This window comes from Ursus maritimus, unplaced genomic scaffold (genome assembly GCF_017311325.1).
Source record: "Ursus maritimus isolate PB19 unplaced genomic scaffold, ASM1731132v1 scaffold_1, whole genome shotgun sequence".
NCBI classification, from domain to species: Eukaryota; Metazoa; Chordata; class Mammalia; order Carnivora; family Ursidae; genus Ursus; species Ursus maritimus.
In genome coordinates, this window is record NW_024423343.1 from 31,772,705 (window position 1) to 31,791,155 (window position 18,451).

Below are 18,451 nucleotides of genomic sequence, written 5' to 3' on the forward strand. Positions count from 1 at the left end.
TTATTCTTATCTTTTAGTTCACCTTATATCTCATGGCAAGAAAAGTTGTCCAATGTATCTTTTTTTTTTAAAGATTTTATTCATTTATTTGACAGACAGAGAGAGAGAGAGCGAGCATGAACAGGGGGAGGGGCAAAGGGAAAGGGACAAGCAGACTCCCTGCTGAGTGGGGAGCCCAACATGGGGCTCAATCCCAGGACCCTAAGTTTATGACCTGAGCCTAAGTCAGATGCTTAACCAACTGGAGCCACCCAGGCACCTTTGTATTTTTCTTTAGTGAGATAATTTTCGTCATCGTTTCTCAAAGTTTACTAGCATCTATTAGCTGGCAGTCAGAAGAAATTAAAAGTCAAGTCTTACCGTAAAAATATGACATATATAATTTATAACATAAACCAGAAGTTATGGCAAATGCTTAAGAAGCCCCCTCTTTTTAGTGACAGTTATGGTGAATTTTATTTTTAAGATTTATTTATTGAAGAGAGAATGAGTGAGTGAGCACAGGGAGAGGGGCAGAGTGAGAGAGAGAATCCTAAGCAGACTCCCCTCTGAGCACAGAGCCTGACCCAGGGCTTTATCTCACAACCCTGAGATCATAAGCTGAGCCCAAATCAAGAGTCAGAGGCTTAACCAACTGGGCCACTCAGGTGCCCCTTATAGTGAATATTCTTTTAAAAATGAAGAGCTTCCCTCCCGCCTAGATTATAAAGAAGAAAGAGATAACTTAAAGAAACACAGGTATTAAAGGTGAAAATCACAAGAATTCTATCATTGAAAGACACTTTTTTTTTGGATATATCTTTCTAGACCTTTTTTCTAAGCAAATACACAATATGCATAATTAGAAAAATAGGTCTAATTCTGGAATCTCTACTGTTCTCTGTGCTATACTCTATTCATATAATTTATACATGACAAAATGAGAATAAGACAGACCTAGGTTTGGTCCATGTGCCTGGGTCCCAGATCCCTTACTTGCTAGCTCTGCAACTTTGAACAAATTACTTGTGAATTCTAATTTCTCATCTGTACAGGGAAGTAATAATAGTGCCTATCTCACAGGATTGTTAGGTGGATTAAATTACAAAATTCAAGTAAAGCACTCACTAACATGTCCTGAGTGGTATACCTTAATCAATTCTGTATTATTTCTCATTTTCATTCTTTCACTGCCTTATGATATATTATAACAGCTGATGTTATATCCTTTTTTTCTTGTACAAAATTTTCTGGTATTTTCAGATATTTATTATTCCAAATAAGCTTTAGAATTACATTTAACTACATGAATAACACTATGAAACTAGAAGTCAGCCTCAAGAAAAAAATCTGGAAAGACCACTAATACATGGGGGTTAAATAGCAGGCTCTTGAACAATGAATGGGTCAACCAGGAATTAAAGGAATAAAATAAAATATATGGAAACAAATGAAAATGAAAACACAATGGTCTAAAACCTTTGGGATGTAGCAAAAGTGGTCCTAAGAGGGAAGTATATAACAATAGAGGCCTACCTCAAGAAGCAAGGAAAATCTCAAATAAACAATCTAACCTTATACCTAAAGGTGCTAGAAAAAGAACAAATGAAGCCTAAAGCGAGCAGAAGGAATAAAACAGATTAGAGCAGAAATAAATGATAAAATAAAAAAATAATACAGATCAATGAAACCAGGAGCTGGTTATTTGAAAAAAATAATACAACTGATTAACCTGTAGAGAGAGACTCAATCACAAAGAAAAGAGGAGCATCTGGGTGGCTCAGTCGATTAAACCTCCAACTCCTGATTTCAGTTCATGGCATTATCTCAGGGTTGTGAGATCAAGCCTCACATCAGGCTCCCACTCAGTGGGGAGTCTGCTGGAGATTCTCTCTCTCTCTGTCCCTTCCCCTACTCACTCGCTCTCTCAAAAATAATAATAAATCTTTTAAAAAAAAAAGAGAGAAAGGACCCAAATAAATAAAATCACAAATGAGAGAGGAAAAATAACAACTAACACCACAGAAATACAATTATAAGAGAGTATTATGAAAAACCGTATGCCAACAAATTGCACAAACTGAAAGAAACAGATAAATTCCTAGAAACACATAAATTGCCAAAGCTGAAAGAGGAAGAAATAGAAAATCTGAACAGACCGATAACCGGCATTAATTTAAAGGGCTATTTGTACCCTGATATTTATAGCAGCATTAATACAATAGCCAAATTAGGGAAACAGCCTAAGTGTCCATCAATTGATGAATGGATAAAGAAGATGTGGTCTATCTATCTATACATAATGGAATATTACTCAGCTATAAAAAGGAATAAAATCTTGCTGTTTGCAATGACATGGATGGAGCTACAGAGTATTATACAAGCAAAATAAGTCAGTCAAAAACAAATACCATATGATTTCACACACATGTGGAATTTAAGAAACAAAACAAATGAGCAAAGGGGGAAAAAAGAGAGAGAGAGAGAGGCAAATCAAGAAAGAGACTTTTAATTATAGATAACAAACTGACAGTTACCAGAAGGAAGGTGGGAGGGGAGATGGGTTAAACAGGTGATGGGTTGGGGGGTTTAAGGAGTGCACCTGTTGTGATGAGCACCAGGTGATGTATGGAAGTGTTGAATCACCATACTATACACCTGAAACTAATATTATACTGTATGTTAACTAACTGGAATTTAAATGAAAACTTAAAAAAAAAAGAAAAAAAGAAAACCATTTCTGGTTCTAAAAACTGACCAAAAGCAAATAATAAATCGAGACACATTTATTGAAAGAAAAAAAAAGAATTATATATAGTTAAGTACTTGAAATAAAAGCTGTGTATCTAGAAGACATGTTTTTTTAAAAAGATTTATTCTACAGAGAGAGAGAGCAAGAGAGAGCATGAGCAAGGAGGGGCAGAGGGAGAGGGAGAGAGAATCTCAAGCAGACTCCATGCTGAGCATGGAGCCCTATGCTGGGCTCCATCTTAGGACCCTGAAATCACGACCTGAGACAAAACCAAGTGCCAGACGCTTAACTGACCTGTGTCACCCAGGCGCCCATAGAAAATATATTTTTATATTTGGTCAAAATAATTTCATAAAAATTTTCTTTATTATTTCTAAGAAGTCTTTAAAAATTTATTTTCTCTCTCTCTCTCTCTTTTTTTTGTTAAGTTGTAATGTATTTGGATGTAGCAGTGTGAAAAAACCATAAATCAACTTACCAGTAACTCAGGACTGCCTTGAGACATAAAAGAACGAGACTGATTTTTGGGGACAATGGCCTTTATTAGTGGAACACCATCACTAATTCCCTATAAAATAAAAGACAGAGGCTTAGTGGCTGCTTCTGCTTATATTTATTAGGTTTGAGTTACTGAAAACTTCTCTTTTTTAAAACAAGAATGAACCCCGTGACACAGCATTTTAATCTATCAAAACATATCATTTAATTAAAATGTAGAAAAGGAGAATCACTATCCTGTACGCTTGAGACTAATGTAACACTGTGTGTCAAATATACTTTAATTTTTTTTTAAAGGCTAAAAAATGTAGGAAAGGAACTATGTACCGTGTTTGGGTGGCACAACTGAAACTTCTAAAACCCATCATTTTCTTGTATCATACTGCTCTGCTGTGAAACAGAAATGCAGATTTCAAGGAGCATCAACCATTAAAAACAGCCAGTGATTTAGAAACTTTCCTTTTCCCTTGCCATATTGACATGAATATAAAGTAGAAAATATAGACCATATAAGAGTATATTGCTCAATTCACAACATGGGCTATATTTTTATAGAATTTCCTTTTTCCTAACTTTCAAAACAGATCTATTCCATTACCTGAGGCAATCCCTGAATGCTGTAACAACAGGACCAGAAAATATAGTCCTCAGAAAACATCTGCCATTATATTACAACATGAAAGAAAACAGTAATTTGAACTAAGTTTTCTGATGTAACAATAGTTCATAAATTATACCTCACATTTATTAGATAAATTATAACCTAACATTATTGGAAATACACTATGCGCCAGGTACTATTCTAAGATCCTTATATGAATTAAATAATGAATTATAAACCATATAAAATTAGTCCCTCTTTTCTCTTCACTCTGTGAATCAAGAGAACTTACATTTGAACAAGAATAAATGAACATGGTGTTTGAAGAAATCCATTTATTAGGCCTTTGCTTTCACTGCTACCTGTTTTCTTCACCATTTTAACAACTAGGAAGAGATAACTACAGAGAGGCCTTCTCTTTTCATATGAATGAGTGGGGAAATACCTTCTCTTATGATGATGAAAAGGGATTAATAAATTATCAGGACCCAAGGATATCTATTGTGTTCTTTGTCCTGCTCCAGATACTGGTCCTGGGGATAGCTATCCTGTGACATGGTGGGTACAAAGGGACAAATGCCACTGAATCTGCAGATGGAACTTGGAATGCATTATTCTATAAAAACAATGTCACAAATGATTAGACATAATGAAAAAATTTTATCACCACTGCATAATACAGTATAACATGTCCTTCAGATTATGTGTTAAATAATGGGTTGCCCTATGTGCAGTAAAGATTTAGTTAACATAGCAGGCTCGAAACAGCCCTCCTTAGAAAGGCCTTCCTGTAAGGTCAGCCCTTGGGTGGCATCTGGGAACTTGGTGGGCAGAGTTCCCTACACTGTTACAGAACTTCTCCTCAATGACAAAAGTGGCTCGCTATTCCTAGATTATTTGTGCAAACAACATGGTTTATGCTGAAGACCCTATTGTCTCCTGGGAGTCTGGAATTTTGGCATGTGCTAGGCAAAGCTTGCCTATGTGACCACCCCCAATAAAAACCCTGGGTGTTGAGTCTCTAATAAGCTTCCCTGGTAGACAAACATGTATTTTCACATTTCGTTACTGGGAGAATTAAGCACGTCCTGTGTGACTCTCCTGGAAGAGGATTCTTGGATGCTTGTACCTGGTTTCCCCTGTACTTCAGCCCATGTTCCTTTGCCCTTTGCTGATGTTGTTTTGTATCCTTTCGTTGTAATAAATTTCAGTTGTGAGTACAACTGTATGTTGCATACTGTGAGTCCTTCTGTAAACCTGAGGATGGTCTTGGGGACCCAGAACACATCTTGGAATTAGTCATTTCTTTTTTCTTTCTTTTTAAAAGTTAAGCTCTATGCCTAATGTGGGGCTTGAACTCATGACCCCAAGATCAAGAGTCACATATATGCTTTTCGATTGAGCCAGCCAGGGTCATCATTTCTAAGCACTGTTTCTATGTATACCAAGTTCCAGGCAACTGACTTAGATACTTTGGGAAAACAACTGATTCTGGAGAGTCTGTATTGTTAAACACTGAATTACTATATCTCACTAAACATGAATCTAGGAAAGGAGTGGCAAGAATTAATTATGAAGTGCTTTCAGAAACATGGGAAAACATTTACATTAAAGTACTATAGAGCTTACTACAACGTTGTTCTTTGAATAAAACTCAGCATAAAGCTAACTATAATAGAAACTTCATAAAATTTTTTACACCAAATTATCGAAAAATTCTATAAAGATTTCCCATGATACTGAACCTAAGAAACACATTATAATGATACTCTAATGCAGGATTTGACAAACTCGGCCTATAGTACAAGACCAGCCTACCACTAGTTTTATAGACTGTGGGTAAGCAAAGAATGGTTTTTACATTTTTAAATGGTTCTATTTCAAGTGGTTACATATGTACCTACATAACATTCTTGATTTTGCCTTTTCACTGCAGAGTCCAAAATATTTACTGTCTGGCCCTTTAAGAAAAATTTAACAATGTCTATTGTATTGCATGAGAGTTACTGCTTTTTCACACATATCCAAACTATTCTTAATAACTTTTTATCACCATTTTTCTTCTTGCCAAGAATATTACCAAATTCATAGGTATAAATGCACTTCATATTCACATTCTGAACCAAAGTAATTCAATATGTATATTTAAACATTTGAATTTAAAGTACTCTTTCAATTATAGCATTAACTATCTTGTTTTACTTGATTATTCCTTCTGATATTAGCAATTAACAATCTGACTTATTGGGCCATATTTTATAAATGAGCAGACACTATAATTAGGAGTTATTTTACACTTCCTCTACATATCATTTCAGCTGTCATGAAAAACAATTTAAATCAAATTATTTAGTCTTCCTCGTCTGGAAAATGTGAAGTAGAAGAAAGCAAGCCAAGAGAAACAGGTCTCACTATCACTCAGCAGCAAACAAAAACTTCCAGTAAGATTGTTTTAAAAATCCAAGAATATATTACTGCAACATTATTTACTATTTTGGATTAAATATAACCCCCCCTTCTTATAGAATTCACAGAGAAAATGCTTTGATATTACCAAGTTGGATATTACCTCTATAAAAAATGATTTGAGTTCAGAGAGGTGTTGAAACAGGTTCAGGGTTGAAGTGTCTGTTTTGGTCTGCTTCTGCACTGCTTCTTCTGCTGACAATCTAGGAGGATGTGGTTCCTTCAAAATAATTTTAAGAAAAAATAATTCCATAACTATATTAAGACATCTTTACTGTATTCCTTCATACATACTGGGCTCTAGCTACAATGGATTACATACCATGCACTGTTGACAAATTCTAGGCCATTGTTCAGACTAGTCCTTCAGCAGAGTTTTTATCTTGTTCATTTCTAGAGAAATCCTACTTCTACTTTAAAGTTTTTCTTACTGATGTCTGTCTTGAATTTCTAAGCCAGAATTAATTATTCTCTTTTATTATTTTAATCAGCACATTGCTTTGTTTAGTATTTTATTTAGTAATTATTTTTATGTTGGATTACATAGTTGTTAATGGTCTATCTTTTCCAACTAGGCAATGGGTACCTTTTTTAACATTTTTTTTTCCTTAAGTAATCTCTACACCCAATGTGGGGCTCAAACTCACAACCCCGAGATCAAGAGGTGCACACTTCACCCACTGAGCTAGTGAGGCATCCCTTAGGCAAAAGGTATCTTAAAATCAGAAAACAAATCTTACTCATTTTTGGATTTTTGATACCTAGAATAGTATTAAGGATGATAGATGCTTAATAAATATTTGATAAAATTAAATGAATCATTCAAAAGTCAAAATTTATATGGGTGAATTCTTATCTCCTGAAATAAGATCAAAATGTCAATACCATCAGAATAAATTATAAATACTGCTACACTTGTTTTCAAATAAATTAAAATAGTCTTCTTTAACTTTAATGTCAGCACCATAAAACAGTGTTACCTTTATAAACAAGAAAATGGCAAATCAAATTAATAAGCAAAAGGCATAATTAAAGTGCAGAACAGAATTCCATCTAAAGGGGATTTTTCTACCTCTATCACAAAATATTAGATAATAGAAAATAATATGACAGCTCTAAGTACTTCAATATTTAGCTCTCAATCCATATGAGTATTATTCATTTTATTTTAAATTAAAGGCTGACTGGGAGTTAAGATGGTGGAGGAGTACGGGGACCCTAAGCTTGTCTCATCCCTCAAATACAACTAATAGTTATCAAATCATTCTGAACACCCAAGAAATCAATTGGAGGTCTGAGAAAAGAAATGCTACAAGTCTACAAGTAGAAAAGCAACCACTAGGGGAGCCTGGGTGGCTCAGTCATTAAGCGTCTGCCTTCGGCTCAGGGCGTGATCCCAGAGTCCTGGGATGGAGCCCCGCATTAAGCTCCCTGCTCTGCTGGGAGCTTGCTTCTTCAAGACCTCTCCCACTCCCCCTGCTTGTGTTCCCTCTCTTGCTGGCTGTCTCTCTGTCAAATAAATTTAAAAAATCTTAAAAAAAAAAAAAAGCAACCACTGTTTGGAAGGTAGGAAGTACTGAGACTTGAATCTGGTGTGATATAGCTGAGGATGCTGCAGTGGGGAGGGGGCCTGCTTAAGGAGGCTACCTCAAAGAATTATAAGTAGCTGAGTGCAAAATCAGAACTTCTAGAAGACTGCTACTACAGTGAGGGACATGCCTGGCTTAAAGGTGCTCAGATGGTGAAGTGGGGCAGAATTCCAGGCATGACAGTGTGATCTGAGGATCCCTGGGGTCACAAGAAGAATGGGTGGCACCTATACAGTTCCCAGGTATAAGAGTGTAGAAGCCACCTGAGAATAGCGAGTCTAAGTGCCAGCTTTCTGCTCTGTATTGCCATAAACTGATCCTATGTGTGATCAAGCAACTGCTTTCCTGGGACAGGTTCTCCAAATGGCATTAGTGTGGTGAGACCATCCCTGGGAGGAACAGCGCAGGTCCAAACCATGGGAGTTCCCAAACTTTGGGGTTTTGAAACTCAGCCGTGTGCCTGGTATAAAGCTTGCACATAGGCAAAATGAACACAGAGTTCTGACAGAAACGGGGAGACAAGAGTGGCTGAGTGCTTTTCTGTGAGGGCTCACTGAAGAGTAGGGAGTGCAAATTTTCAGCTCCAGTGCTAGAAAGCAGAGTGCTGCCACATTCATCCTGCCCATCGATGCTTAACATCGTCAGGGAGCAAAAGGGCGCCACCTAGTGGAGCCTGGAGCCACTTACACCAAGCTCTGCCTCCCTGTGCACTGCAGGCACATTTCCACTACGGCAATTCCACCAGAGAATCAGCAAAACGGGGCCCCTCCCCCAGAAGACCAGCACAAACAACTCTCTTGCACCAAGTCTACTGATCATAGAGGGCTGAAGAACTTCAGTTCTAGGGGAAAACAGTAGCTAGCATTCTTTGTATTTTATTCTTTAGCCTTTTGTTATTATTTTTTCAGTTATTTTCTTTTTTCCAATTCTTTTTTTTACCCTTTTTTAATTTTTACTTTTATAAACATTACATATATATGTTTTACTTTTCTGTTTCTTTTCATTATATATATATTTATTTATTTTGGGATCTAGTTTCTTTTCTTTTTAAGATTTTATTTATTTATTTATTTGAGAGGGAGAGTATGAGAGAGAGAGAGAGAGATCATGAGCAGGAGGGAAGGGTAGAGGGAGAAGCAGACTCCTCACTGAGCAAGAAGCCCAATGTGGGTCTCTATCCCAGGACCCTGGGATTATGACCTGAGCTGAAGGTAGACGTTTAACCAACTGATTCACCCACGTGCCCAGGATCTAGTTTCTTTTAAACAAGCAGACTAAAACACATCCAGGATTTAGTTTTTTTCTGTTGTTGTTGTTATTGTTGTTTCTCTTTTTCTTTTCTCGATAAAATGACAAGAAAGAGAAATTCACCCCAAAAGAACAGGAGGTAGTACTCACAGCCAGGGATTTAATCAATATGGATATAAGTAAGATGTCTGAACGAGAATTTAAAACAATGATTATAAAGATACTAGCTGGCCATGAATAAAGTAGAGAAGACACTAGAGAATCCCTTACTATAGAGATAAAAGAACTAAAAATCTAGTCAGGTCAAAATTAAAAATGCTATAACTGAGATACAGACCCAAGTGGAGGCCATAAAAACAAGGATGAACAAATCAGAAGAGTGCATCAGTGATATAGAAGATAAAATTACAGAAAGTAATGAAGCTGAAAAGAAGAGTACGAAGGCAGACTTAGGGAACTCAGCAATTCCAAAAAGCGAAATAAGGGGCGCCTGGGTGGCTCAGTCGTTAAGCGTCTGCCTTCGGCTCAGGGCGTGTAATCCCGGTGTTGTGGGATCGAGCCCCACATCGGGCTCCTCTGCTGGGAGCCTGCTTCTTCCTCTCCCACTCCCCCTACTTGTGTTCCCTCTCTCACTGGCTGTCTCTCTCTCTGTCAAATAAATAAATAAAATCTTAAAAAAAAACAAAACAAAACAAAAAAACAAAAAGCAAAGTAATATCCATATTATAGGAGTCCCAGAAGAAGAGCAGGAAAAAGGGGACAGAAGGTTTATCTGAATAAATAATGGCTGAGAACTTTCCTAACCCGGGGAAGGAAACATGCATTCAGGTCCAACAGGCAGAGAACTCCCCGCAAAAGCAACAAAAACAGGTCAACAGCATGACACAGCATAGTGAAACTTACAAATTACAAAGATAACGAGAAAATCCTAAAAGCAGCTTGGGACAAGCGATCTTTAACCTACAAGGGTAGACTTGGAAGGCTGGCAGCAGACCTGTCCACAGAGACCTGGTAGTTCAGAAAAGACTGGCATGATATATTCAAAGAGCTAAATGGGAAAAATATGCATCCAAGAATACTTTATCCAGTAAGGCTGTCATTCAGAATAGAAGGAGAGATAAAGAGTTTCCAAGAAAAACAAAAACCAAAGGAATTTGTGAACATTAAAGCAGCCCTGATTAAAGGGGGCCATTTGAGCAAAAGAGAGACCAAAAGTAATAAAGATCAGAAAGGAACAAAGACAATCTACAGGAACAGCACCTTTACAGGTAATACAATGGCACTAAATTCCCATCTTTCAATAATTACTCTGAATGTAAATGAACTAAATACTCCAATCAAAAGACATAGGGTATCAGAATAGATAAAAAAAGACCCATCGATATGCTGCTTAAAAGACTAATTTCAGACCCAAAGATACCTCCAGATTGAAACTGAGGAAGTGGAGAACCATTTATTATGATAATGGACATCAAAAGAAAGCTGGAATAGCCACCCCTATATCAAACAAACTAGATTTCAAATTAAAGACCGAAATAAGATACGAAGAAGGATACTTATCATAATAAAAGGGTTTATCCAACAAGAACATCTAACATTTGTAAATACTTATGCCCCTAACTTGGGAGCAGCTGAATATATAAATCAATTAGTAACAAAATTAAAGAAAGTCATTGATAATAATACAATAATAGGGGACTTAAACACCCCACTCACAGCAATGGACAGATCATCTAAGCCAAAGATCAACAAGGAAACAAGGCCTTTGAATGATACACTGAACCAGATGGACTTCATAGATATAGTCAGAGCATTTCATCCTAAAGCAGCAGAATACACATTTTTTTCTGAGTGCACATGGAACATTCTCCAGAATAGATCACATACTGGGTCACAAATCAGGACTCAACCAGTACAAAAAAGACTGAGATCATACCATGCATATTTTCAGACCACAATGCTACTAAGCTTGAAGTCAACCACAACAAAAAATTTGAAAGAACCACAAATACATGGAGGTTAAAGAACATCCTACTAAAGAATGAATGGGTCCACCAGTAAATTAAAGAAGAATTAAAAAAAAAAAATACATGGAAGCAAATGAAAATGAAAGCACAGCAGTTCAAAATCTTCGGGATGCAGCAAAGGCGGTCCAGAGAGAAGTATATAGCAATACAGGCCTTTCTCAAGAAGCAAGAAAAGGCTCAAATACACAGCCTAACCTTATGCCTAAAGGAGCTAGAGAAAGAACAGCAAATAAAGTCTAAACCCAGCAGGAGAAGAGAATTGATAAAGATTAGAGCAGAAATCAATGAAACAGAAACCAAAAGAATAGTAGAACAGATCAACGAAACTAGGAGCTGGTTCTTTGAAAGAATTAATAAGATCGATAAGCCCCTGGCCAGATTTATCAAAAAGAAAAGAGAAAGGACCCAAATAAATAAAATCATGAATGAAAGAGGAGAGAGAACAACCAACACCAAAGAAATACAAACAATTATAAGAACATATTATGGTCAATTATACGCCAACAAATTAGGTAATCTGAGACATGGATAAATTCCTAGAAATATATGATCAAAACTGAAACAGGAGGAAATAGAAAACCTGAACAGACCCATAACCAGCAAAGAAATTGAACCAGTAATCAAAAATCTCCCAACAAACAAAAGTCCAGGGCTGGATGGCTTGCCTAGGGGAATTCTACCAAACATTTGAAGAATTAATACCTGTTCTTCTGAAACTTCCAAAAAATAGAAATGGAACGTAAACTTCCAAACTCATTCTCTGAGGCCATCGTTACCTTGATCCTAAAACCAGACAAAGACCCCACCAAAAAAGAGAATTATAGGCCAATATCCCTGATGAACAATGGATGCAAAAATTCTCAACAAGATACTAGCTAATAGGATCTAACAGTACATTAAAAGGATAATTCACCATGACCAAGAGGAATTTATTCCTGGGCTGCACAGGTGGTTCAACATCTGCAAATCAATCAACATGGTATACCACATTAGTAAAAGAAAGGATAAGAGCCATATGATCCTCTCATTACATGCAGAAAAAACATTTGACAAAATACACAATCTTTTCTTGATAAAAACCCTCCACAATGTAAGGATAGAGGGAACATACCTCAACATCCTGAAGGCCATATATAAAAGACCCACAGTGAATATCATTCTCAACGGGGAAAAACTGAGAGCTTTTCCTTTATAGTCAGGAACATGACAGGGATGTCCACTCTCATCATTGCTGTTCAACATACTACTGGAAGTCCTAGCCTCAGCAATCAGAAAATAAAAAGAAATAAAAGGCATCTAAATCGGTAAGGAAAAAGTCAAACTTTCACTATTTGCATATGACATGATAGTCTATGTAGAAGACCCAAAAGACTCCACCAAAAAATTGCTAGAACTGATACAGGAATTCAGCAAAGTCGCAGGATATAAAAATCAACACACAGAGGTCTGTTGCATTTCTATAGACTAACAGTGAAGCAGCATAAAGAGAAATCAAGGAATCAATCCTGTTCACAATTGCACCAAAAACTCAAAGATACCAAGGAATAAACCTAACCAGAGAGGTAAAACTCTTGTACTCTGAAAACTATAGAACACTTATAAAAGAAATTTAGGAGACAAAAAGAAATGGAAAAACATTCCATGCTCATGGATTGGAAGAACAAATACTGTTAAAATGTCTATGCTACCTAGAGCAATCTACACATTCAATGCAATCCCTATCAAAATACCATCAACATTTTTCACAGAGGTGGGACAAACAATTCTAAAATTTGTATGGAACCAGAAAAGACCCCAAATAGCCAAAGAAATGTTGAAAAAGAAAACCAAAGCTGATGACATCATAATTCTGGATTTCCAGGTCTATTACAAAGCTGTAATCATCAAGACAGTATGGTACTGGCACAAAAACAGACACAAAGATCATGGAACAGAATAGAGAACCCAGAAATGGACCCTCAACTCTATGCGTAACTGATCTTTAACAAAGCAGGAAAGAATATACAATGGGGGGGGGGGCACCTGGGTGGCTCAGTCGGTTAAGCATATGCCTTTGGCTCAGGTCATGATCCCAGGATAATGGGATCAAGATCCTCACTGGGCTCCCTGTTCAGTGGGGAGCCTGCCTCTCCCTCTGCCTGCTGCTCCCCCTGCTTGTGCGCTCTCTCTCTCTCTAGCATATAAATAAATAAAATCTTAAAAAAAAAAAAGAATATCCAATGGGAAAAAGACAGTCTCTTCAACAAATTGTGTTGGGAAAATTGGACAGTCACATGCAGAAGAATGAAACTGCACCACTTTTTTTTACACCACACAAAATAAATTCAAAATGGAAGAAAGACCTAAATGTGAGACAAGAATCCATCAGAATCCTAGAGGAGAACACAGGCAGCAACCTCCGTGACCTCAGCTGCAGCAACTTCTTGCTAGATACATCTCCAAAGGCAAGGGAAACAAAGGCAAAAATGAACCATTGGGACATCATCATGATAAGAAGCTTTTGCACAGCAAAGGAAAGAGTGACAAAAAAAAGACAACCGACAGAATGAGAGAAGATATTTGCAAATGTCTTATCAGATAAAGGGCTAGTATCCAAAATCTATAAAGAACTTATGAAACTCAACACACAAAGAACAACTTGTCCAATCAAAGAAATGGGCAGAAGACATGAATAGACATTTTTCCAAAGAAGACATACAAACGGCCAACAGACACATGAAAAAAATGCTCCACATCACTTAGCATCAGGGAAATACAAAATTGAAGCCACAATGAGATAACACCTAATACCGGTCAGAATGTCTAAAATTAACAAGTCAGGAAACGACAGATGTTGGCGAAGATGCAGAGAAAGGGAAACCCTCCTACACTGCTGATAGGAATGCAACTGGTGCAGTCACTCCGGAAAACAGTATGGAGGTTCCTCAAAAAGTTGAAAATAGAGCTATCCTACAACCCAGCAATTGCACTACTGGGTATTTACCCCAAAGATACAAATGTAGTGATCCCAAGGGGCACCTGCACCCCAATGTTTATAGCAGCAATGTCCACAATAGCCAAACTATGGAAAGAGCCCAGATGTCCATCAACTGAGGAACGGATAAAAAAGATGTGGGATATATAGAGAATGGAATACTACTCAGCCATCAAAAAAAAGAAATCTTGCCATTTGCAATGACATGGCTGGAACTAGAGAATATTATGCTAAGTGAAATAAGTCAGTCAGAGAAAGACAAATACCATATGATTTCACTCATATGTGGAATTTAAGAAACAAGGCAGATGAACATAGGGGAAGGGAAGGAAAAATATAATAAGATAAAAACAGAGAGAGAAGCAAACCATAAGAGACTCTTAACTACAGGGAACAAACAGCGTTGTTGGAGGGGAGGTGGGTGGAGGGATGGGGTAATTGGGTGATGGGCATTAAGGAGGGCACGTGATGTAATGAGCACTGGGTGTTATATGCAACTGATGAATCACTAAATTCTACCCCTGAAATTGATAATATACTATATGTTAACTAAATTGAATTAAAATAAAATTTTTTTTTTAAACTCAAAGGCTGACCCTCTTGTCATATTTTATGGTGATGAAAACTAATTAGCACCACTCCTATGAAAAAAAGAAAAGTAAAATTGGTGCAAAAACATTACAGAATCTATTTCAAAGCTCAATGAAATGTTCTGTTTTCTTCGGTTACTTTCGCATTCTATCAGCAGATAGATTTAAAGCATTGCTTTTAAATATGACTATTCTGTAAAAAACCAATGTTGGAGGCTTCAAACTAACTCTACTAAGGAACAGTAGGAATTACAACGCTTAGTCTGATAACTGAATTAACAGAAGTTCAACATATTTTTAAACCAGAATGTAGATACCTTCTTCCTGTAACAGTTGTGGAGATTCAATTCACAAATATTTACTACACAAATACTATATGTAAGAAAGATATAAAATGATTTGGAGAAGGTTGCTGTGTGTAACATACTTACAATAAAGTAACACAAATGCACAAATATACAACTAACACAGAAAACATCATTATTAGGATATAAATAACAGCCCACAGAACATGGAAAGTGATCTAATTCAATAAAAGAGTTTACAGCTATTAATTCAGAGGAGACATGGCATGGTAGAAAGACTTTTGAGTTGGGTGGTCATGCATTCAGATCCTGTTCCAGTCACACTTTAGTTGTTTAAACAAAATAAAGTCATTGGCTTTCTGAGTAAATATAACTCCTCTGTCTCTTAAGAGTTATTGACTGTATATGTGGATTTTGACTACAATATTTTGTTATTTCAAAATAGGAACAGTCATTTAAATCTATTTACTTTTTAAGTGACAGTATGATTTTTCTTAAATTCTAGGTAATTCTGAGAGATACAGTTTTAAATAATTAAAATACTTGAAAACATTGGTAGTACTCCTTAGCAATTAAATTCTAGACTTATGTATTAACATTTTAAGTAATCAATAATTTTAATGATTTACCTTTAAGAGCTGACAAGGTGTTTGCCCAAAATTATTAATCATCCCTTCTAAGGCTTTTCTTTCCTTCTCATCTGTTAAGGCATCCAGATCCACAGCTCCTAAAACAAGAAGTAGTCAATTCACTACAGAGTGAAAACAAATCAGCAAGCCACACAACTGATTAATATTTTTGGAGACTGAATAGTGTATTTTCAACAAAATATCATTCGGTCTTCAATTTGTAAGAATATTGTGAGAAAGGCAATTTTTTATTTTTTTATACGATTTTATTTATTTATTTATTTTAGAGAGCAAGAGAACACATGAGAGCACGAGTAGGGTCAGCAGGGGGGAGCAGAGGGAGAGAGGGACAAGCAGACTCCATGTTGTGTATGGAATCCAACTCAGAGCTTAATCCCATGAGCCTGAGATCATGACCTGAGCTGAAATGAAGAGTTGGACGCTTAACCAACTGAGCCATCCAGGCACCCCAAGAGGCAATTAAAAAAAAAAAACAGTGACTCCAAACATTAAATATGTATAAAAAATATAACATTCCATCCATTATTTAGAAAAAAATTTATTAATTTTTTATTTTTTTAAATGATTTTATTTATTTATTTGACAGAGAGAGACAGCCAGAGAGAGGGGGAACACAAGCAGGGGGAGTGGGAGAGGAAGAAGCAGGCTCCTAAGCGGAGAAGCCTGAGGTGGGGCTCTATCCCAGAACGCTGGGATCATGCCCTGAGCCAAAGGCAGATGCTTAACGACTGCACCATCCAGGTGCCCCAGAAAAAAAAAATTTTAAACAAAAGTTAACTGGTAGTGCATAAAAGTTTCTCTTGAAAATGTACAAACTATCTCACAGTACACCTGTTTTCTTCATGATAATCAAGCTGAAACAAGTGTAATAATCACATAAAATACTACTGTAAGTTACTGCTTATCTAACAAACACTGGGTAAGGTGATATTCTGGTTAACTGATTATACCCCACCATACTTGATATGGTTAGTAAGCGGCCAAACTAGGTAAGTTGAATTTCAAAGCCTATGCTCATAACCACCATGCATATCACTCCTCTACAAAACTATTATCAAATGAATAAGGGAACGAAAAAATAGGCTTGTCTATTTACCAAAAGGCATATGGACTCTGCTCCAGTTCATATTAACTTCACACTATTCACAATCTTTACTACTGAAGGATTAGAAAAAACTACTTCTTAAGGCTTTCAAAGCCTTCAGAAAATGTTCTTGATCCTGAGCTAAACATTAGAATGATGTCACCTTATTTTTTTTTTTTTTGGCTCACCCTCTTTTTATTTTTTTGATGTAAAGTTCGATGATTCATTAGTTGCGTATAATACCCAGTGCACCATGCAATACGTGCCCTCCTTACTACCCATCACCAGCCTATCCCATTCAACTTATTTTATCATTTGAAGAGTTTGTTATTTATAATACTAAAAGTCTTCTTTCAAAGTCTGCTAACAATTCAACACTGAGTACTTACTGCAGGACCTGACTGAATAGGACACTTAGGGCCAGAAATCAAAAACTTTTAGGCCACCAATAACTGACATTTATAATTAGTTTGCATATACACTATTTTTTTTTATCCCCTTTCACTCTTCCCTGCACCTACCTCCCCTCTGGCAACCACTAGTGTGTTCTCTATATGTAAGAGTCTTTTTGTCTTTTCTTTGTTCGTTTGTTTTGGGTTTCTTTTTGAGAACTTATTTACATCATTTTTAAATTCTAAGTTATTTTTTTTTAAATTCTAAGTTATTTTTTTAAGTTTTACTTAAGTTCCAGTTAACATACAGTGTAATATTAGTTTCAGGTGTACAATATAGTAATTCATCAATTCCATACATCACCTGTTGCTCATCAGGACAAGTACACGCCTTAATCCCCCTCATCTATTTAACTCCTCCCCCACACTCCTCCCCTCTGGTACCATCAGTTTGTTCTCTATAGTTAAGAGCCTATTTCTTGGTTTGTCTCTCTCTTTTTTCCCCCTTTACTCATTTGTTTTCTTTCTTAAATTCCACATGAGTGAAATCATATGGTATTGGTCTTTCTCTGACTTATGTCTCTTAGCATTACACCCTCTAGGTCCATCCATGTTGTTACAAATGACAAGATCACATTCTTTTTTATGGCTGAGTAATATTCCACTCTGTGTGTGTGTGTGTGTGTGTGTGTGTGTGTCTATCTCACATCTTCTTTATCCACTCATCTATCAATGGACACTGACTGCTTCCATATCTTAGCTACTCTAAATAATGCTGCCATAAACATAGGGGTACATAGACCTTTTCAAATTAGTGTTTTCCTATTCTTTGGGAAAATATCCAGTAGTGGAACTACTGGATCATAGCATACTTCTATTTTTAATTTTTTGGAGAACCTCCATACTGTTTTTCACAGTGGCTGCACTAGTGCACAAGGGTTCCTTTTTCTCCATATCCTTGCTAACACTTGTTATTTCTTACATTATTTGAGCCATTCTGACAGGCATAAGGTGATTCCTCACTGTGGTTCTGATTTGCATTTCCCTGGCGATGAGTGATGCTGAGCATCTTTTCATGTGTCTGTTGGCCATCTGCACGTTTTCTCTGGAAAAATGTCTCTTCAGGTCCTCTGCCCATTTTTAAAATCAGATTTTTTTTTTGGTGTTGAGTTGTATAAATTCTTCATATATTTTGAATATTAACCCCTTATTGAATATATCACTTGCAAATATCTTCTCCCACCGAGTAGGTTACCTTTTGTTTTGTTGATGGTTTCCTTCACTATCAAAGTGAAG

The 18,451-nt window shown here is 36.5% G+C and overlaps 1 protein-coding gene across 1 annotated transcript in view; it reads right to left on the reverse strand.

Moving 5' to 3' along the window:
- NBEAL1 (neurobeachin like 1) overlaps window positions 1-18,451 on the reverse strand; it is a 186,347-nt gene that overhangs the window by 15,181 nt on the left and 152,715 nt on the right. Inside the window, exons 45-47 of the mRNA XM_040641841.1 lie at window positions 15,659-15,756; window positions 6,400-6,516; window positions 3,210-3,299 (exon numbers count right to left, since the gene is read on the reverse strand). Coding sequence (XP_040497775.1) covers window positions 3,210-3,299; window positions 6,400-6,516; window positions 15,659-15,756 — 305 coding nt within the window. The remainder of the gene's footprint in view (window positions 1-3,209; window positions 3,300-6,399; window positions 6,517-15,658; window positions 15,757-18,451) is intronic.